This window comes from Ylistrum balloti, unplaced genomic scaffold (genome assembly GCF_031769215.1).
Source record: "Ylistrum balloti isolate Yb309-2 unplaced genomic scaffold, AGI_CSIRO_Ybal_v1 Utg369724, whole genome shotgun sequence".
In the NCBI taxonomy this organism is placed as follows: Eukaryota; Metazoa; Mollusca; class Bivalvia; order Pectinida; family Pectinidae; genus Ylistrum; species Ylistrum balloti.
In genome coordinates, this window is record NW_026781942.1 from 1,378,543 (window position 1) to 1,401,342 (window position 22,800).

Consider the following 22,800-nt stretch of genomic DNA (forward strand, 5'->3'; position numbering starts at 1 on the left):
CACTATTTAGTTAATATCTAGTCATTAAATTAAGATACAGTTGAATAATCTCAACTCTGACTCTCATAACTCAAAGACCCTGTATAATTCAAAGTATTTCATCACCTCTACCTAAACTTCACACTAAACATTTGAACGTACTTAAAATCGAATACCCAGATAACTTGGAAGTTTTCCCACAGTCCTGCCAATTTCCACATAACAAAGTTCTACTGTAATTCAAAATGATCAACAATATAAATAATTTTCTGACAAATAAATCAACAAAGCATCACAATTCTACCTCTTTAATGGCTAACTATTACATCTCAAAATCATGTGCGTGCTTTCTTCCTCTCGAGCATTCTATCCAAGAACTCGATGTACACCTTCTTCTGTGGTCCGGAGGCAGGGATGAAATGGCCACCAGGATGTTGTAGGATCATTTTGTCAGAATAGCAGGGAAGGAGTTCTTCACTCATCTCTGTTACAAAGACATCAACTCTCATCAGAAGGATCATTTATTTCCCCTGAGCATGCTTATCCTAAACAACCAAACATTTTTTTAAAGCTGTTACCACAAATGGGTTTCTCAATCAAAACCCTGTAAACCATAAATATTTCCGTAAAACAATGACAAAATTTAAACCAATATGAATTGTTTCTTTTTACATCCATGAAAACAATATTTATGATCAGGAAAATCTTATAAGACATCCCTCATCACATAATGAGTTTTTTTAATACACTGACCTGCTTCTACCTAACCATTGACCTAACAAAACAAGAACTGAGGCAAAGATTCAAGAATGGGTCATGAGTACTTCATCAATTTTGGTCAAATTTCTATCATTTCTACAGGAGAAGGAGGATATAAAGAATTTGCTCTATTTCCCCATTGGGTCCTGCCGTTCTTGTCCCAGGGTAGCAACCCGTACTTTTATACAAGACTTGTTTCCCTTCACCCAAGAATGCTTCAGACCAAATTTGGGCAAAATTCAATCATTCCTACATGAGTAGGATTTTAAAGAATTTGTTCTTTTTTTCCCCCTATCATTCCCCACTGATGCTTCAGACCAGATTTGGTCTCCAAGTCTTTTTTCGTGGTTCATGACTAGTAGTGATGGTTAGTTCAAAGTTGATGGATGCAGAACGTTGTGCTATGGCATAAGTTCACCGATCCTTTGGACAAGGCCAGTTTAAACGGGACAGGGTATAGATATAATCAGATACAATCCAAGTGAGTCTTCAACAAAGGGATATCAATCCTCAAAAATGGTTACAGTCATGGTAATTCATTTTATTTCCTGATAATCTTTTTGGCTTGATTTTCTTTGTTGCGTCTTTTCTATAACATTGCCTGTAATAAGATTTATTTATAACCTTGACTCACCTTTCTGAATGACCTTGTCAGTGTCGCCAAATACATGTAAGGAAGGCAAAGATAATTTTGTGGTATAAAGGTCTTGGTGTGGAGACTGTCTACTCTTAAATCCAGCCACCAGGATCACAAAATCAAACTGATATGGAGTATCTGCAGTTCAGAAATATGACACAAAATAAACAAAACGCAAATATTAGAGTTATGAAACCAATGTTTTTACAATTAAAGCAAGTAGAAACAATCTAAACAGGCAGGAGGAAGGATGATGTAGTTCCTATAAGGTAATAAACAATCAGAATAATAACCATGAAGGAATAAATAGTAACAGGCCTGTTCTCAAGGTATATGTAGTAACAGGCCTGTTCTCAAAGTATATATAGTAACAGGCCTGTTCTCAAGGTATATATAGTAACAGGCCTGTTCTCAAGGTATATATAGTAACAGGCCTGTTCTCAAGGTATATATAGTAACAGGCCTGTCCTAGTGGTATATATAGTAACAGGCCTGTTCTCAAGGTATATATAGTAACAGGCCTGTTCTCAAGGTATATGTAGTAACAGGCCTGTCCTAGTGGTATATATAGTAACAGGCCTGTTCTCAAGGTATATATAGTAACAGGCCTGTTCTCAAGGTATATATAGTAACAGGCCTGTTCTCAAGGTATATACAGTAACAGGCCTGTTCTCAAGGTATATGTAGTAACAGGCCTGGCCTAGTGGTATATATAGTAACAGGCCTGTTCTCAAGGTATATATAGAAACAGGCCTGTTCTCAAGGTATATATAGTAACAGGCCTGTTCTCAAGGTATATGTAGTAACAGGCCTGGCCTAGTGGTATATATAGTAACAGGCCCGGCCTCACAATATATATAGTAACAGGCCTGTCCGCACGGTATATATAGTAACAGGCCTGTTCTCAAGGTATATGTAGTAACAGGCCTGGCCTCACCATATATATAGTAACAAGCCTGTCCTAGTGGTATATATAGTAACAGGCCTGTCCTCACTGTATATATAGAAACAGGCCTGGTCTCACGGTATATATAGAAACAGGCCTGACCTCACAATATATATAGTAACAGGCCTGACCTCACAATATATATAGTAACAGGCCTGTCCTAGTGGTATATATAGTAACAGGCCTGGCCTCACAATATATATAGAAACAGGCCTGTCCTCATGGTATATATATAGTAACAGGCCTGTCCTCACAATATATATAGTAACAGGCCTGTCCTCACGGTATATATAGTAAAAGGCCTGGCCTCACAATATATATAGTAACAAGCCTGTCCTAGTGGTATATATAGTAACAGGCCTGGCCTCACAATATATATAGTAACAGGCCTGTCCTCACAATATATATAGTAACAGGCCTGTCCTCACGGTATATATAGTAACAGGCCTGGCCTCACAATATATATAGCAACAGGCCTGCCCTCACGGTATATATAGAAACAGACCTGGTCTCACGGTATATATAGTAACAGGCCTGTTCTCAAGGTATATATAGTAACAGGCCTGTTCTCAAGGTATATATAGTAACAGGCCTGTTCTCAAGGTATATACAGTAACAGGCCTGTTCTCAAGGTATATGTAGTAACAGGCCTGGCCTAGTGGTATATATAGTAACAGGCCTGTTCTCAAGGTATATATAGAAACAGGCCTGTTCTCAAGGTATATATAGTAACAGGCCTGTTCTCAAGGTATATGTAGTAACAGGCCTGTCCTCACAATATATATAGTAACAGGCCTGTCCTCATGGTATATATAGTAACAGGCCTGGCCTCACAATATATATAGCAACAGGCCTGTCCTCACGGTATATATAGAAACAGGCCTGGTCTCACGGTATATATAGTAACAGGCCTGTTCTCAAGGTATATATAGTAACAGGCCTGTTCTCAAGGTATATATAGTAACAGGCCTGTTCTCAAGGTATATACAGTAACAGGCCTGTTCTCAAGGTATATGTAGTAACAGGCCTGGCCTAGTGGTATATATAGTAACAGGCCTGTTCTCAAGGTATATATAGAAACAGGCCTGTTCTCAAGGTATATATAGTAACAGGCCTGTTCTCAAGGTATATGTAGTAACAGGCCTGTTCTCAAGGTATATATAGTAACAGGCCCGGCCTCACAATATATATAGTAACAGGCCTGTCCGCACGGTATATATAGTAACAGGCCTGTTCTCAAGGTATATGTAGTAACAGGCCTGGCCTCACCATATATATAGTAACAAGCCTGTCCTAGTGGTATACATAGTAACAGGCCTGTCCTCACGGTATATATAGAAACAGGCCTGGCCTCACGGTATATATAGAAACAGGCCTGACCTCACAATATATATAGTAACAGGCCTGACCTCACAATATATATAGTAACAGGCCTGTCCTCACGGTATATATAGTAACAGGCCTGGCCTCACAATATATATAGTAACAGGCCTGTCCTAGTGGTATATATAGTAACAGGCCTGGCCTCACAATATATATAGTAACAGGCCTGTCCTCACAATATATATAGTAACAGGCCTGTCCTCACGGTATATATAGTAACAGGCCTGGCCTCACAATATATATAGTAACTGGCCTGTCCTCACGGTATACATAGAAACAGGCCTGGCCTCACGGTATATATAGTAACAGGCCTGTCCTCACGGTATATATAGTATCAGGCCTGTCCTCACGGTATATATAGAAACAGGCCTGGCCTCATGGTATATATATAGTAACAGGCCTGGCCTCATGGTACATGTATATATAGTAACAGGCCTGTCCTCATGGTATATATAGTAACAGGCCTGTCCTCACGGTATATATAGAAACAGGCCTGACCTCATGGTATATATATATAGTAACAGGTCTAGCCTCATGGTATATACAGTAACAGGCCTGTCCTCACAGTATATATATAGTAACAGGACAATATATATATAGTAACAGGCCTGTCCTCATGGTATATATAGTAACAGGCCTGTCCTCACGGTATATATAGAAACAGGCCTGACCTCACGGTATATATAGTAACAGGCCTGTCCTCATGGTATATATAGTAACAGGCCTGTCCTCACGGTATATATAGAAACAGGCCTGACCTCACGGTATATATAGTAACAGGCCTGTCCTCATGGTATATATATATAGTAACATGTCTAGCCTTATGGTATATATAGTAACAAGCCTGGCCTCACGGTATATATATAGTAACAGGCCTGTCCTTACGGTGTATATATATAGTAACAGGCCTGTTCTCGAGGTATATATAGTAACAGGCCTGGCCTCACAATATATATAGTAACAGGCCTGACCTCATGGTATATATAGCCTTGTGGTATATATAGTAACAGACCTGGCCTCACAATATATATAGTAACAGGCCTGTCCTCACAATATATATAGTAACAGACCTGACCTCATGGTATACACAGTCACAGGCCTTGCCTCACGATATGAATAGTAACAGGCCTGGCCTCACTGTATATATAGTAACAGACCTGACCTCAAGGTATGTACAGTGACAGACCTGGCCTTGTAGTATAGACAGTAACAGGCCTGGCCTTGTAGTATAGACAGTTACAGGCCTGGCCTCATGGTATATATAGTAATAGGCCTGGCCTCATTGTATAGACAGTAACAGGCCTGACCTAGTGGTATATATAGTAACAGGCCTGGCCTATTGGTATATATAATAACAGGCCTTGCTTCGTAGTAAACATAGTAAGAGGCCTGGCCTCATAGTATAGACAGTAACAGGCCTGACCTAGTGGTATATATAGTAACAGGCCTGGCCTATTGGTATATATAGTAACAGGCCTTGCCTCGTAGTAAACATAATAAGAGGCCTGGCCTCATAGTATAGACAGTAACAGGCCTGACCTCGTGGTATATATAGTAACAGGCCTGGCCTATTGGTATATATAGTAACAGGCCTTGCCTCGTAGTAAACATAATAAGAGGCCTGGCCTCATAGTATAGACAGTAACAGGCCTGACCTAGTGGTATATATAGTAACAGGCCTGGCCTAGTGGTATATATAGTAACAGGCCTTGCCTCGTAGTATACATAATAAGAGGCCTGGCCTCATAGTATAGACAGGAACAGGCCTGGCCTTGCAGTAAGTTGATTAAACTGAAGTACAAAGGATTGAAAATCACTAATATCTCTTTATAGACTACATACCTTGTAAATTTAGGTACGTCCTTCACACTAACTTCACTAATATCTCTTTATAGACTACATACCTTGTAAATTTAGGTACGTCCTTCACACTAACTTCACTAATATCTCTTTATAGACTACATACCTTGTAAATTTAGGTACGTCCTTCACACTAACTTCACTAATATCTCTTTATAGACTACATACCTTGTAAATTTAGGTACGTCCTTCACACTAACTTCACTAATATCTCTTTATAGACTACATACCTTGTAAATTTAGGTAAGTCCTTCACACTAACTTCACTAATATCTCTTTATAGACTACATACCTTGTAAATTTAGGTACGTCCTTCACACTAACTTCACTAATATCTCTTTATAGACTACATACCTTGTAAATTTAGGTACGTCCTTCACACTAACTTCACTAATACCTCTTTATAGACTACATACCTTGTAAATTTAGGTAAGTCCTTCACACTAACTTCACTAATGAACACATTGGTAAACTTAAGCACTAAACAAAGTCTTTAACTCTAATTATTCTAACAATTTGTTGACAACACTAGTAAGAACACTATCCTAAAGTCACACTAGGGAGAGGTGCACAGAGGTTTCAACAGTCCAGGGGTTTACTTTCCCTTTTATACATTTCTTACATGATCACATGACCTCTCACAGACAATCAAATGTCTTCTCACAACTACATATATTCTCACAAGAAGTTCCTTGCCCTTGCACATTACAAATCCTGTATCAAGTTACAATTATCAAAAGGATGTGCTCTTCTTGTCCTTACCCATATCATCATTTCCAAAAGTTATCTGGCTAATGAGGACAATTTAAAACACGATATTCACTAAAAGGACAAGTGTTATCTATACTCAGCTTCTTGTAGGAATAGCAGACTACATGTGTAATATTATTCATAAAATAGCATGATATGGTCAGAACTATAAAGTTCCTATGATAATCATCAATTTCTTATATGACGGTAAACTGATAAAACTTACTGTATAACTGGACTTGCAGATAACAATACCAACTTCAATCCTATAATACAGTCATACCATCTATAAGGACATAGAAATGCTTTTATAATGCTAGCTTTAAATCGCAATGGAATCAGCAATTTACATCTGTTTTATAAGCAGCTTCTTATTCACTGAATATATCAATAATTAAACAAATTCTCCATGGCATTTGGATCTAAATGCAAGTTAAACTTTTAGTAAGATTCCCATATCAGTAGGTTTCTTCTTAATTCCATTATGGATTGTTTATCCCTGTACAACAAAGGCTCTCAAAGTGGACACAAACATATGACCTATATCTACTTCTTTAGCAATACCATAGGGCCTGTGTCACTCAAATGGTTTAATTTGCTGAAGTTAATTTACCACATGTAAATTTTCCCTGCTTCTCCATTCCAAGTAGGTAAGAGCACGGTTTGTACAGAACTAATTTCACATGGATGGACAGATGAAGAACGACACGGTATGCCGATAGGTCACTTGGCCAATCAGGCTAGGTGAGCTAGAAAATACATGAACCAATTTCCTGCCTGTTGAGCTTGATTCTGCTTAAACCTTATAAATCAATGCCCTACGTACTGTCAGGTATCCATGCAAAAGGTGCAGGATTCATCCATCACTCTACACGACAAGCCATTGCCTCTACATCTGGATATACTTTCATTATTGTTTTAGACACTGTAGAATTTTGGTTTTTCTTTACCTTTGGGGTTCTGCTCCCTCAAAGCACAGATTAGGGACAGGAAGGCAGCCCCTTGACTAAAGGCCAGCACCCCATCAAATGGACCCTGTAAGCAAGCAGTTGAGATACCAAACATGGCTACAGCAGATACAATATACAGATAAAGATATGTGACCATAAAAGTAAAAGAAGTTTTGATACTCTTCTATGAACAGTTTATAAATAATAGTACCATGGGCTAAGTTGTTAGTAAATAACAGGATACATTTTTTATCTTTGAACCATCAACAATTCTTTAAAGGCCTGTGTTACCACATCAAGTGACTCCTTGTAACCTTTACTTGTTTTTTAAAAGTCTGTGCTACCACATCCAATGACTCTTTGTAACCTTTACCTGTTCTTTAAAGGCCTGTGCTACCACATCAAGTGACTCCCTGTAACCTTTACTTGTTTTTTAAAAGTCTGTGCTACCACATCCAATGACTCTTTGTAACCTTTACCTGTTCTTTAAAGGCCTGTGTTACCGCATCCAGTCACTCTTTGTAACCTTTACCTGTTCTTTAAAAGCCTGTGTTACCACATCCAGTCACTCTTTGTAACCTTTATCTGTTCTTTAAAAGCCTGTGTTACCACATCCAGTGACCCCTTGTAACCTTTACCTGTTCTTTAAAGGCCTGTGTTACCACATCCAGTGACCCCTTGTTACCTTTACCTGTTCTTTAAAGGCCTGTGTTACCACATCCAGTGACTCCTTGTAGCCTTTACCTGTTCTTTAAAAGCCTGTGTTACCACATCCAGTGACTCCTTGTAACCTTTATCTGTTCTTTAAAGGCATGTACTACCACATCCAGTCACTCCTTGTAACCTTTACCTTTCTTTTAAGGCCTGTGTTACCACATCCAGTGAATCCTTGTAGCTTTTACCTGTTCTTTCAAACCTGTGTTACCACATCCAGTCACTCTTTGTAACATTAACCTGTTCTTTAAAGGCCTGTGTTACCACATCCAGTCACTCTTTGTAACCTTTATCTGTTCTTTAAAGGCCTGTATTACCACATCCAGTGACTCCTTGTAACCTTTACCTGTTCTTTAAAGGCCTGTATTACCACATCCAGTCACTCTTTGTAACCTTTACCTGTTCTTTAAAAGCCTGTGTTACCACATCCAGTGACTCCTTGTAACCTTTACCTGTTCTTTAAAAGCATGTGTTACCACATCCAGTGACTCCTTGTAGCCTTTACCTGTTCTTTAAAAGCATGTGTTACCACATCCAGTCACTCCTTGTAACCTTTACCTGTTCTTTAAAGGCCTGTTTTACCACATCCAGTGACTCCTTGTAGCCTTTACCTGTTCTTTAAAGGCATGTACTACCACATCCAGTCACTCCTTGTAACCTTTACCTGTTCTTTATAGGCCTGTGTTACCACATCCAGTGACCCCTTGTAACCTTTACCTGTTCTTTAAAGGCCTGTGTTACCACATCCAGTGACCCCTTGTTACCTTTACCTGTTCTTTAAATGCCTGTGTTACCACATCCAGTGATTCCTTGTAGCCTTTGCAACAGTCAGTATAGTCCTGAGCCATGTAATAGTCATCTTCTCGTGAAAACCACCAACCCATCTGGTCAGCTATAATGTATAAGAAACATTGAATGAAAACCACAAGTCCTTCTACTTATCTGCGACACAAAAGAAAACCTGGGGAAGTCAGTAACTAAGTTTTTGTTCAGTTGTTAAATCTACTTCTGTTATCCCTAACTGGAGGGAACATTTACCTTTGAATTTCGTCAATGTAAGACTTATAGTATGAAACAAAATTACACTGACACCTGTGTAATCTGTACATCTGTCAACAAAATTACACTCATACCTGTGTAATCTGTACGTCTGTCATCAAAATTACATTCACACCTGTGTAATCTGTACGTCTGTCATAAAAATTACACTCATACCTGTGTAATCTGTACGTCTGTCATCAAAATTACATTCACACCTGTGTAATCTGTACGTCTGTCATCAAAATTACACTCATACCTGTGTAATCTGTACATCTGTCAACAAAATTACACTCATACCTGTGTAATCTGTACGTCTGTCATCAAAATTACATTCACACCTGTGTAATCTGTACATCTGTCATCAAAATTACACTCATACCTGTGTAATCTGTACATCTGTCAACAAAATTACACTCATACCTGAGTAATCTGTACATCTGTCATCAAAATTACACTCATACCTGTGTAATCTGTACATCTGTCAACAAAATTACACTCATACCTGAGTAATCTGTACATCTGTCAACAAAATTACACTCATACCTGTGTAATCTGTACATCTGTCAACAAAATTACACTCATACCTGTGTAATCTGTACATCTGTCAACAAAATTACACTCATACCTGTGTAATCTGTACATCTGTCAACAAAATTACACTCATACCTGTGTAATCTGTACGTCTGTCATCAAAATTACACTCATACCTGTGTAATCTGTACATCTGTCAACAAAATTACACTCATACCTGTGTAATCTGTACGTCTGTCATCAAAATTACATTCACACCTGTGTAATCTGTACGTCTGTCATCAAAATTACACTCATACCTGTGTAATCTGTACATCTGTCAACAAAATTACACTCATACCTGTGTAATCTGTACGTCTGTCATCAAAATTACATTCACACCTGTGTAATCTGTACGTCTGTCATCAAAATTACACTCATACCTGAGTAATCTGTACATATGTCATCAAAATTACACTCACATCTGTGTAATCTGTACATCTATCGACAAAATTACACTCACACCTGAGTAATCTGTACATCTGTCAACACAATTACATCAACTACTTTGTAATCTGTATATTTGTCAACAAAATTACACTGACACCTGTGTAATCTGTACATCTGTCATCAAAATTACACTGACACCTGTGTAATCTGTACATCTGTCAACACAATTACATCAACTACTTTGTAATCTGTATATTTGTCAACAAAATTACACTCACACCTGTAAAATCTGTATATCTAACTTCAAAGTTACAATCACACTTATGTAATCTGTACATCTGTCAACAAAGTTACACTAACACCTGTGTAATGTAGCAAAATGAGTAAAAAATGGATTTAATGGTAACTTTGGAATGATGTGTGTCGTAGAGAGCAGCATCTTAGTTTAAAGTACATCAGGTCAAAAGTCAGTCAATGCTGGACCGAGGTAAAAATTTCGTGAGTGACAGGTAGTGATGCACGCCTGATGACGGGCGGGGTGTGTACCCCAGTGTTGAAGCACAATGGCAGAATATCGCCAGTATGATTGATAAGGACAGATAGATGCTCTCTTTTGTATGTCTCGCGCTGGCGAACGTATTTTTAAGTAAACAAAATAAGAAACAATGTAGAGAGTAGATCAAAGATGGGAAGTTGATAACGGGTTCTCCTAGTCGCACATGCATTCATAATTAGATGCTCTAGGGGCTGGGTTATTCTTGTCCAATAGGGACTATGCTGAAATTAAGTATTTGGGTATTATTTATACTAAGACAATAGCTAGCAGAAGTTAGTCGAATCTGGGATCGAGTAGCTGGAGAGAGTTGGGAGTCGGACGTGGAGACAGACAGAGTCCCGTATGGGACCTGCCCCGTGATGGAGCGCACCCTGGCCAAGTTGGCTAATGGACATTTGTATGGAACTCTTTGGTATGGACGGGCAGGTGTTTAGTTTTTGTCTGCCTTACACAGGTATTTATTTTTGGTGCCACGACATGCTGCTGTATGTTGATTAGGAACTATCTTTTGTAATGGATATTAACGCAAAGTACTTACTATGGAAAACCACTTTACGATGAAATAAACATTTCGGTCAACCCAAGTAAACACCGTGTTTACCCGTTGTGTTACAGTAATCTGTACATCTGTCAACAAAATTATACTTACACCTGTGTAATCTGTTTACCTGTCACACTCACACCTGTGTAATCTGTACATCTGTCACACGCACACCTGTGTAATCTGTACACCTGTCACACTCACATCTGTGTAATCTGTACATCTGTCACACTCACACCTGTGTAATCTGTACATCTGTCACACTCACACCTGTGTAATCTGTACACCTGTCACACTCACACCTGTGTAATCTGTACATCTGTCACACTCACACCTGTGTAATCTGTACATCTGTCACACTCACATCTGTGTAATCTGTACATCTGTCACACTCACACCTGTGGTAATCTGTACATCTGTCACACTCACACCTGTGTAATCTGTACATCTGTCACACTCACACCTGTGTAATCTGTACATCTGTCACACTCACACCTGTGTAATCTGTACACCTGTCACACTCACACCTGTGTAATCTGTAGACCTGTCACACTCATACCTGTGTAATCTGTACACCTGTCACACTCATACCTGTGTGATCTATGTAATTTTGACAACAGATACATATTATAGTATATCTACCTTTGTTGGGTGTGTCAGAGGCAGCATCACTAGGTGTGTCTCCTTCCTCTCCTGGCAATGGAGGGACACGGTTTGGGGCTGTCACAAATACTAGATAAAAGCAAGAGGCACCTGGGCTTAAAAAATCATTGGTAATTAAAACTAAGCATTATGTATTTACTATGAACTAATGTACATGTATACAAATCCTAATTTCATCCATTGTGCTGTTACAATAAAGAGATAAAGGCAATAAAAAACAACAATTTGCAGACCTGAGTTCCTTGGCATTCCCATTAAACTAAAGTTCAATTCCACAGATTGAAATGAGGCCTTTACAGTCACCTGAGTGAACTAACCAATACAAACAATTGGAAAGAATGTGTAGCAGAGAGAAGAGAAAATGTGAAATGCTAATTGTTCAAGGACAGAAACATTTTACTTTTTGACCCTTCCATCTCTTAACAGTATTTGATTCTACCATATTTGGTATTGGGAAGATTTTTGAAATTTCAGTCAATGTGGCCATTTTTGGCCCCGCCTCTCATGTCCCTGATGGTTGATGACCATCTAATTTACAATTTGAGTTAACCTTTGACCATGGAAATTCTCTGCCAAGTTTCATTGAAACTAGTCCAAGGGTTTTCCAGAAGTCAAAAATTTTAAAAGTTTATGGATAGACAATGGACGATGCTAGATGATCCCAGACAAAATGGTATCACAATAGGTCATCATGAGACTTTGTACTAAAACTATGAATTGTCCATTGTCATTTCTACAAGAGGAACTGAACACATTCAAAATTTCAAGCCAAAAAAGGATGATACGCCCTCTAAAGATGTGATTTTATCACTTTTTTATAATCACTTTCAGGGAAAATTGGTGTTTCCATATACTAAAGTTAATAAGAAACAGGGATACGACTTTACCTAGCTCTGCTCGACTTTTAATGATCTTCCTGAATGCACCTGTTCTCTCTCGAAATGTCTGACCATTTTGTCTGAAAAGGATGGACACATGTAATGAACACTGTAAACTGTACATTGTATAACCCTATGTGTGGGTAAATGTTCATTGCATTTCAAAACTATTTATCTTTCGTAGTCTTCCCCTGTTGAACAAATATGTGTTATGGTAGCAAATATCTTAAAAATTCAGCACATCACAGTACAGTCTCACCAACTCACTCAGCAAACATTATAATAATTCAGCACATCACAGTACAGTCTCACCAACTCACTCAGCAAACATTATAATAATTCAGCACATCACAGTACAGTCTCACCAACTCACTCAGCAAACATTATAATAATTCAGCACATCACAGTACAGTCTCACCAACTCACTCAGCAAACATTATAATAATTCAGCACATCACAGTACCATCTCACCAACTCACCAGAGTTTGTCACATCAACCTGATCATATCATGATCTTGAGACAAAATGCCAACAGAATAATAGAATTATGAGGTATTTCCTTAGCTTTGCTCAGTATTTATGAGCTTCAGTTTTAATATTTGGATCTACAACAGTCAAAATCATTTTCAACCATAATGCAAATCATCATCTAAATCTATAAAAATTTAATGTGATAACTATAAAAAGAATTGGTTAGAAGGCCTTTATACCTGTAGACCTTTAACATATGCCCTTGATTTGGAAGGGTGTATGACCAGATTCAATGAGATGTTGGCAACACTGTATAGTTTAAATGATCAAATTCTATCAAAATTCATAAATCAAGCTAATCAGGATGTGTACATCATGAAGATTATGATATGTAAGAGTTGTCTCTCTTGATGTATGATCAAACAAGAGGCCTTAATGCTCACCTGAGATAAGCAATATTGAATATAAAGGTTAAAGGATAGTTATCAAGTGTCATGAAACAGAAATTGTGACGTTGATTATAGTAAGCTAGTGTCAATACATACATACATACCATCAAAACTGTCATCCTATACTAATAATTCTTACCACGTTATTTCAAGTGAGAAATATACAGCATTATGCTCAAAAATGTAATTTTACTGTAAAAATTAATGTAAAGTTAACTCCGCCACAGAAAGAAATGTGAGATCCATTTTGGTCATTAAAGCACCTTAAGACACTTTCATCAATGAAGCGTATTTGATTCTATCAAATGTCAGTGTTGAGCAGATTTTTTAAATTGGAGTCAATTTGACCCCTTTTGGCTCCGCCCATCAGCCCCTGGAGGTCAGTCAGGATCAATGTAGGAATACCATCTAGCCATTATCCTCCATGATTCTAACCAAGTTTAAAGTATTTCCAATGGAAATTACACAAATAATGCTCAAAAACCTATTTTCCCTATATAAACTATAATAAAATTTATCCCCTCCACAAAGGGAAATGTGTGATTACAATTTTGGGATAGCACCTTAAGATGATTCCAACCATGAAGAGTATTTGATTCTACCACATCTGGGTGCTGAGAAGATTTTTGAAATCTGACTCAATTTGACCCTTTTGGCCCCACCCGGTCAGCCCTCTGTTGGGTGGGGACCGTATACTTCACTACTCTGGTACATCTCAGGCCAGGGAAGGTTTTTGCAAAATTTTCATTGGATCGATTCAGGGGTTTTTGAAAGAAGTTGAAAAAGTTTATGGTGCAAGATACTGGACAGTGATCACAATAGGTCACAATAAGACTTTATCTCAGTTGACCTAAAAAGAAGTAGTCACAGACTTGAAACTATTTGAATTGTTTTAACAACTGAAAATAGAAGTACCCTAGTGTAGAAACTAGGTATGTTTTTAAACATAAAACCCAAAGTTTGTTGTAGAACAAAAACTAGGTATAGGATCTGAGTCTACAGTCAATATTCACTTATACCTCACAAAGTACTGGTGAAGTGACTCTGTATCAATTCCTTCTAAAGCAAAATATACAATATTTGCCTGAACTATTTTATCAAATTGATTACAAGTTAAGTTAAGTTAAGTTAAGTTAAGTTTATTTCTGGTACAGGCTCGATTTTTCGACCCTCTACACCAGACTCCAACCATAATACATATATATACATGTATACACAAATATATACATTTGAATACAATGTTCATAAATATGTGTTTCCACATCTCATCAATAAATGTTAGTTAGATTATCATAATTGTTATATTGCGTTTGTTTTATCGGTTCCAAGTACAATGAAGCAACATTTTTTTTTATTTTTTTTTTCCTAAATAATTGAAGCTTTATAATTATAAACAAGTTCTTGAGAAGCCCAATGTTTATCCAGTCTATTTTTAAAAGTGTTAATATTTGGTGCTGATACTATATTCTCAGGTAAATTGTTCCATACATTGACCACTCGTTGGGAGAAGAAGTTCTTTCTAACGTTTGTTCTGGATCTCTCTGGGAATATCTTTCTAGAGTTTCCTCTGCTGCTGTTTTTCGCTGCTGCGCTGTTCCATGGTTTTAAGATGCTGTTGGTATCCTGATCATATATTCCGCTAATAATCTTGTAAGCCTCGATCATATCTCCTCTTATTCGTCGATATGCAAGCGTTGGAAGGTTTAATTTAACTAGCCTTTCCGGGTAGGATATATCCTTCATTCCTGGCAGTTGCTTAGTTGATCTTCTCTGGACACTTTCCAGCTTTTCAATATCCTTCATTTTGTAAGGCGACCAAACAGAACTGGCAAAGTCCAAATGAATCCTTACTAATGACTTGTATAATGGTATGAATGTCTGTTTGTTCATGTATTCAAAAGTTCTCCTAAGCATGGCGAACATGGAATTGGCCTTGTTTACTTTTTCACTTAAATGATCTTCAAATGTGAGCTTATGATCTACTGTGATACCGATGTCTTTTTCTTTATTTGTTTGTATTAATTCCTGGTTGTTGATTGTATATGATGTTGATTCTTCCTTATCCATAGTTCCAATGCGCATATGTTTACATTTTTGTGGATGTACTTGCAAAAGCCATCTTTTGCTCCATTCTTCCATGCTCTGTAAGTCTTTTTGGAGAATTGCCTTATCTTCTTCATTTTCTATGATCCTAAATATTTTCGTATCATCCGCAAATAGAAACATGCACGAATTGACCGAGTCCGGTAGATCATTTACAAACATGACAAAGAGGATTGGTCCTAGGACGGATCCTTGTGGTATACCCGATGACACTCTAGTCCATTCTGAATGTTCACCATTTACAGTTACCCTTTGCATTCGGTTGTTCAGGAAGCTATTGATCCAGTTTAAAATTTGGTTTGAGAATTTGTATGCCTTAAGTTTACTCAATAGTCTATTATGGGGGACAGTATCAAAAGCCTTTTTTAAATCCAAATAAATACAATCTATTGAACGGCCTGTATCCAAAGCTTCTGTCCATTTATCCAAAACTTCAAGCATCTGCAATGAAATAGATCTCCCTGCCAAGAATCCAAATTGTTGTGGTGTGAACATATCATTCTGTCTCATATAGCTTACAATATGATCTCTTACCAGTGTTTCCATCGTTTTACAAATAATTGAAGTGAGGCTAACTGGCCTATAGTTACCAGCCTCGCTTTTATCGCCTTTTTTGTATATGGCCGTTATTTGAGCTTTCTTCCATGCTTCTGGTGCAGCACCTTGTTGAAGAGATTGGTTAAATAATAAAGTAAGCGGCGAGGCTATCGATGAAGAAATTTCACGTAGAACTCGTGGGTGTAGGTTATCGAGTCCTGGGGATTTATCCTTTTTCAACTTTTGCAGTACTTTCACAACTTGTTGTTCATTTATTACCATGTCTTGCATTTCACTTGTCATATCTTTTACTTCCATTGCTGGTATATTTCCATCTTCTTCAACAAACACGCTTTTAAAGAACTCCGCCAGTATGTTTGCCTTATCTTTATCACTACTTGTTTTCGGGGATGTTCTGTCTGTTTGATCCGTATATAAATCTCCAATACGCACTTTAGTTTTTGATTTTGACTTTATATATTTCCAGATTGCCTTTGGATTCTCTTTGGCCTTTAAAGACAGGTCTCTTTCAAATTTCTTTCTTAATTTTCTTGTGGCCTTTTTTGCCTGGTTCCTTGCCCTTCTATATTCCTTTTGAACTAGGGGGTCTTTGTTTGCTATTGCTTTTTTTGCAAGTGAATGCTTCCTTTTTATGATATCCTGTGTTGCATTGTCTAATGGTATGAATCCTTTTACTTTTCTATTATTGTTAACGGTTAACGGTTAAGGTATACAAAGTTTCTTCGGCAAGTTATATCATCACACAATAGCTATTCCCAATAAATGTTCTCTAAGGGAAATAAGTTAGGCTTGTGTTTTGCCAACAACTCACCATATGATAAATGGTGTATATATGTATAGTGATACAGATACTACAATATGATAAGGAACCAAAAGAAACATGATATATACCTCCCAAAAAAATCTTCCCTTCCTACACCTTTACTTCAAATTTAAAACAAACTTGTAAATTTTAATTTTAGATAACAAGTGGTTATTTAATCATGATCACTGTCACAAAAACATCACTGTATTGTATCAAAGCTAAAATTTTGCTGGTATCGATACATATTGAAATATCATAAGACCACTACAAAATATCTAACACAGATCACAGAAACTATGGTTTATGGTCCTTTGCCCTAACAGTAGGAAAGGGAGATTACTGCCACTCAAAATCATAAGAACTACAATGTAAGGTAGCATGCGTCATTAACTAAAAAATATGCAAGGGAGATTACTGTAACCCTGAACTTTGGTGTAAGGTAGCATTTACAATATACAACGGAGATTACTCCTGCATATGTCATATAAACTATTTAATAATTTTAAGTAAGGGAGGCGACTCTAACAGAGATTACAGGTATGATGTATGGAATAAAAGAGTAGGGATACACTCTTGGTATTTTCAACAAAATGTTATTGGTGTGTTGTGTAACTTGAGAAATTTCACAATCTTACCTATATCCATGCAGACAAAGTATCTGAAAAAAAGATATATAAAAAATCAAATCATAGAAATAAAGCACTGTGATATAACACATTGTGCATAATACACCATATCATATAGTATTACTTTGTAAGTAAATGTTACCCTTCCTTCTAGTATCACATCTAAAGATCCCATATAGAATTAAAAAAGCCTTCAAATTGGGTCAAGGTCATACATAAATAAGCCCAATTCCTGTAATTCCAGCATGTTATTTTTAAGTAGTTCAATATCATGATCCTAGTATAGGCATCTATCTCTGATGCTTCCAAATTCATGAGCTTTGACAGAAGTCATACATGGATTTCTCTTTCATTTTCATTCTTTCTTTTTCGCATTTTTGATAACTGCAAAAAACAAAACCCTAAAATAGAAAAAAAAAACCTTTACAGTAGTCTACGAGAAAGCACTCTCCAAAGATCTTCTGAATGATCAGGAAAATAATTTATTTGAGTTGAATCTAGACTGATTCCTGAATCCGTGTTAAATACCAATTTAACTTGTACACCTACAAAATATCAAGTGGTAATTGAGCGCCTGAAAATATCCTAAATGTCAAGATGAGGCCTACTTTTTAGCAACAACAGCTGTGTGTTATCATTAATGCATGGAAATTGATTAGCCCTACATCCAAAAATGACATGTTCACCAGAACAATCAAATAGATCTATCCCCTTAATCTAACCCTAGGAAACAAATGGCTGGTTTTGGAGGAAATTAATTTTCCAGTATAAGTTGGAGCATTGAAGGCGTAAAACAAGGTGAATGGATAAAGTGGCTTTTACACAGGGCCATAAGTCTTGGACTGGATTTCCTGGGTCACCGCTCCGAACACGGCATCAGAGTGGCTAATTGCCACCAAGACCTCAGACAAGAATCGTTCAAATATTTAGAACCACAATGTTAAGAAGTAATTTGTTAGAACACCAAGTCCAGAGAAGGCACACTGGGTCTCGTATAACATAATCAGTTCTCACATCTCACTCAACAGGAGGTGAGATAACTGATGGGTGTGCTAGGTTACCCAAGAGTCAGGCCCTGCCTTTTACAACTATAGCTTGGATTCTCTACAATCTATACAAAATCTGTAACCAGTGAATTCTAAACAAAAATGATTTATGTTCTACAAAATATCACTACTGGGACAAAGGTTGAAATGAGACAAATACATTCTCTATAATCGTAGGGAGAACATTCACAGCTCACAGTGTATTATGAAATATTGATGAATTAACCTTGCAATTTAATGAAATACTGAGATACCAAAGCACAATCACAGGTATACATGTGTAAAATCAATGACTTTTTTTTTTCAAAAACCCCAAAAAATGAAGCTGTTACAAATGATGAATGTTTGATGATAGATTCTGACATTTTGTTGTTAATCTCTTGTATAACTGAGTGAACAAGGGAAACCAACACAAAGTAGTACTAAACATAATGATTACAAACCAGATGCTTCTGAATCACTCAACAGTAACCTGCAGTAATCTTGTTAATTTGTCATATTTTAAGATCACTCCAACTTGTTTTACGATTAGTAAAAGTATTCATCTGCTTGCTCTGTATTTTCTTAACTGCTTTTATCTGATAACAACAACAATTGTTAACCTTAGCAACTGAGAAGAAGCCAATAGGGCCTGACTTGCCCATCTGGATATTAATTCACAGTGTCTGTATATTGTTTACAAAGAAGATATTTCTACTTACTCCATGCCATGTATAATTTCAGACATGGGACTAAGTCCTTGGGGTGGTGCAGGCAAACCATTTTTATAATCAGAACAACAGCATTATAACCTTGTCCAAAATTAAAAGGATTCTTATAATATTTCCATTCTAGTAAATGTACATGTAATTATTGATCAATCCAAGCTCGCTATAACTCTGACATAATTACATGGGAACTAGCATGCGAAGTAAACACATTACCAGTTTTCATCTTGATTATATTGACAGAATAAGATTGGTTTAAAGTAAACATTTCTGTGATATCAGCCCAGGCTGTCTAGCAGTACTGACAGTCAAACTGTCCTGAGCCAGACAGAGGGTCAGCATGGTGGTGGAGACATTCTACAACCTGGTCCAGTGTCCTGGTAAACATCAATGACCCTACTGACAAGGTGACCTGGTCAGAAGATACATCACCAGGATTGCTCACTACAAACTGGCCAGGGACTTGTTCACACATCTCACAATAACTGACCATCACCATCAACAACTGACCACCACATGGATGGACCAATCAAGATTTGCGACATTAATCAATAAAAGGATATTACTTTTTCAGTTGACTCCATCACAGAAACTTATCATAATATTTATTTCTTGCTTTCTTAGGTAAGTAGGTCAAGTGATCCTGATGGTGTTGATAGTAAGTTTGCGACAAAATGAGACCACCAAGCTAATTTACTGGCAATGTGGTATGATAAAGTTGATTATATCACCACAGCTGCCAGTTTGCAGTACAATCATTATATTTTGTACAGCATGCAAACATCTTGCGAAGTAATGACTGGCTAAAGCTCCCATATCACTGTTTCACCAGTAACAAAACAATTTGCTTACATAACAAAATACAAATTTTGAATTTCAAAGGGGAAAAAAAAGTTCTGTTTCACTCAATCACTTTCACCTGTGACATTGTTTTCAAAAGTAACATTATTTGTTAAAATCACAATTTCTTATTCATGGATAAATGAACAGAACATTATGCATGCACTTAGCAGACACACATGACATTACCTTATCAATGTATGTACTTTAATCAAAGGAGAAAAAGTTGTGCTCCGAATTGATTTGAATTGATGCTGATTTGAAGCTGTTGCTTTACTAAAACCAATAATAACAAAAGGCCCACATGTAGCCTTAAAGGTCATTTGACTACAAAGACCTACATATGATATATATATCAGCAGTAACATTACCTGTAGCAGGGAAAATTCTTAAACAGTAAAGGGGAAAGGGTAGGGGTGGAAAGTCTTCCTTTCAGATTTTCCACATTCTCACAAATTTGCACTAATGGAACTTAGAAAGAAGTTGAAATTTTCAAAATGGCACCCATATTGAATTTGGACTAACCCAAAAAAAATATAATAACGGTTAGTCACAATTATCTAATGATCATTTCAGGCAAGTTTCAGCTCAATGACAATACCACTTGTGAACTTGAGGATTTTAAAATGTGTTTTGGAACACAGCAGCCATATCAGATTTCTAACAGAGGCATTATATCTTATTTGTTGCTGAATCTCACTGGTGCAAGTTGAGATGAAGTTTAAAATAGGTATTGTTCAGGGAAACCTTGATTGCTTAATCAGTTACAAAATGGCACCCATAGCTGCCATATTGAACTTTTGATGAGGCCAAATAATGACACTTTGTCAGCTTCCCTTCTTTAACCTCCCCACCAATTTTCAGTGCAATGGCACAAGTGGAGTTTTAAGTTTAAAATAGGTATCGTTCAGGGAAACCATGATTGCTTAATCAAGTTACAATATGGCACCCATAGCTGCCATATTGAACTTTTGATGAGGCTTAATAATGTCAGCTTCCCTTCTTTTACCTCCCCATCAATTTTCAGTGCAATAGCGATAGTGGAGCTTGAAAAGAAGCTTAAAAATATGTTTGTCAAGGTGGCAGCCATGGCAGCCATATTGGGTTTATATTAGGATGGCCTGGAAAAATAACAACACTTATTCTCAACATATTTGTGACTCAAACTAGTATTTGAATATGGATTTTTTTCAATTACCCCCTCTGTTACATATGAAGATCACTGACGTGGTTAGATATAGTTACAAAAATACTTCGTTTTGTACTTTTTTTAAAGAAAAGATGACCTACAAAATATTGATTTCCTTTTATCAGGATTTTATTTGGCATGCATATCTACTACTTAAGTCAGCATCTAAACATCAATGTGTGTTTAATGTATTTGTTTCACATTTTAAAAATTTTTGATATAAATATCAAAACTTGTCACTAACAGCTATTTTCCAGTTAATTGTTCTGATAAAATATTTATAATGAAAGCAGTTTGTGTCTTAGTATTTTTAATGGTGAAATGACACTATCCAGTGTTACACAGGTGAATGTATTATAGTGTGATTTGTACACATTGTTAAATACAGTCTCAGCTGTCACCCAGCTGACGGAACATGCTTCTCTGGCTCAGCTGGTACAGCCAGTCGATTTTCGTGCCAGAGGTTCAATTCCTGAAGAATGTTCATGGAATGTGATTGGATAGTTCAGAAGTATTTTTTTATACATGTAACTGGTATAAATACAAAATAACGTCTGTACAAATTGTATGTTCCAGAGCCTAGACACCCGTGTTCAGACTGTCTGGTTTAAAATTCATCACTGCTTATAATCAGATAATGACATAGATGTACATGAAGTTATAGAAATACTATTTCATATACCATCTAGTCTGTCTCTCTTGAAATTACTTTGAAATTACATCAAACTTTGCAAAGCATCTGTCACAAGGAACAATTTGACCAACTGATCTTATTATAAAACATGTGCGCTTATTGGATGACTTGACATTCGATCGTGATCTTGCTGGCTGTCACAAGGTCAAACAGTAATAGATGTTGTTTATTCTGATAACCTTTTCAATCTCACCTCCCACCCAAAAAATAAAGTACACGTACTAGAAAAAACATATATTTATATCGTCGGACACAGTGTTCTGTCAAGATAAATCTAACATTTACAATATGTGTTGTACACGTGTACATGTATACGTAAGCTTATTCAGACTATTGATTAAACTCATAGTGTAATCGTTAGCACAAGACCATGGTCCACGTGTGGTGTACAATAAGCTCAAGGCCGCTTCACTCAACTGGACTACAAACATTAAGACAATAGTCATGACTACACTCTTTACACCTGGAGTATAAATACAGCCTGTAAGACGCCATATGATTCCATATCGCTCGTTACCTTTAGTTTTTTACTGTCGTCCGCAACTCCAGCCATTTTCTCCTTTCGTTTTCAACAAGGGACGCAACTCGAAATTTCACCTGGGCATAGTCTAAATCCAGACTCTTGTTCGACCAACAAGGAAAGTATTATTCCGCTTTGCTCCATAAGCTGGAGTATTGTCTTACATCGCCCGTTA

The 22,800-nt window shown here is 37.0% G+C and overlaps 1 protein-coding gene across 1 annotated transcript; it reads right to left on the reverse strand.

The window, feature by feature from the left end:
• Window positions 1–271: 271 nt before the first annotated feature.
• Window positions 272–22,666, reverse strand: LOC132565487 (esterase OVCA2-like). The gene is made up of 8 exons (XM_060230138.1): window positions 22,623–22,666; window positions 17,639–17,661; window positions 12,627–12,697; window positions 11,719–11,808; window positions 8,749–8,870; window positions 7,265–7,349; window positions 1,373–1,513; window positions 272–463 (listed from the first exon to the last, which is right to left on the reverse strand). The coding sequence occupies exons 1-8, from the start codon at window positions 22,656–22,658 to the stop codon at window positions 315–317; spliced, it is 717 nt and encodes a 238-aa protein (XP_060086121.1). The 5' UTR covers window positions 22,659–22,666; the 3' UTR covers window positions 272–314.
• Window positions 22,667–22,800: the final 134 nt, after the last annotated feature.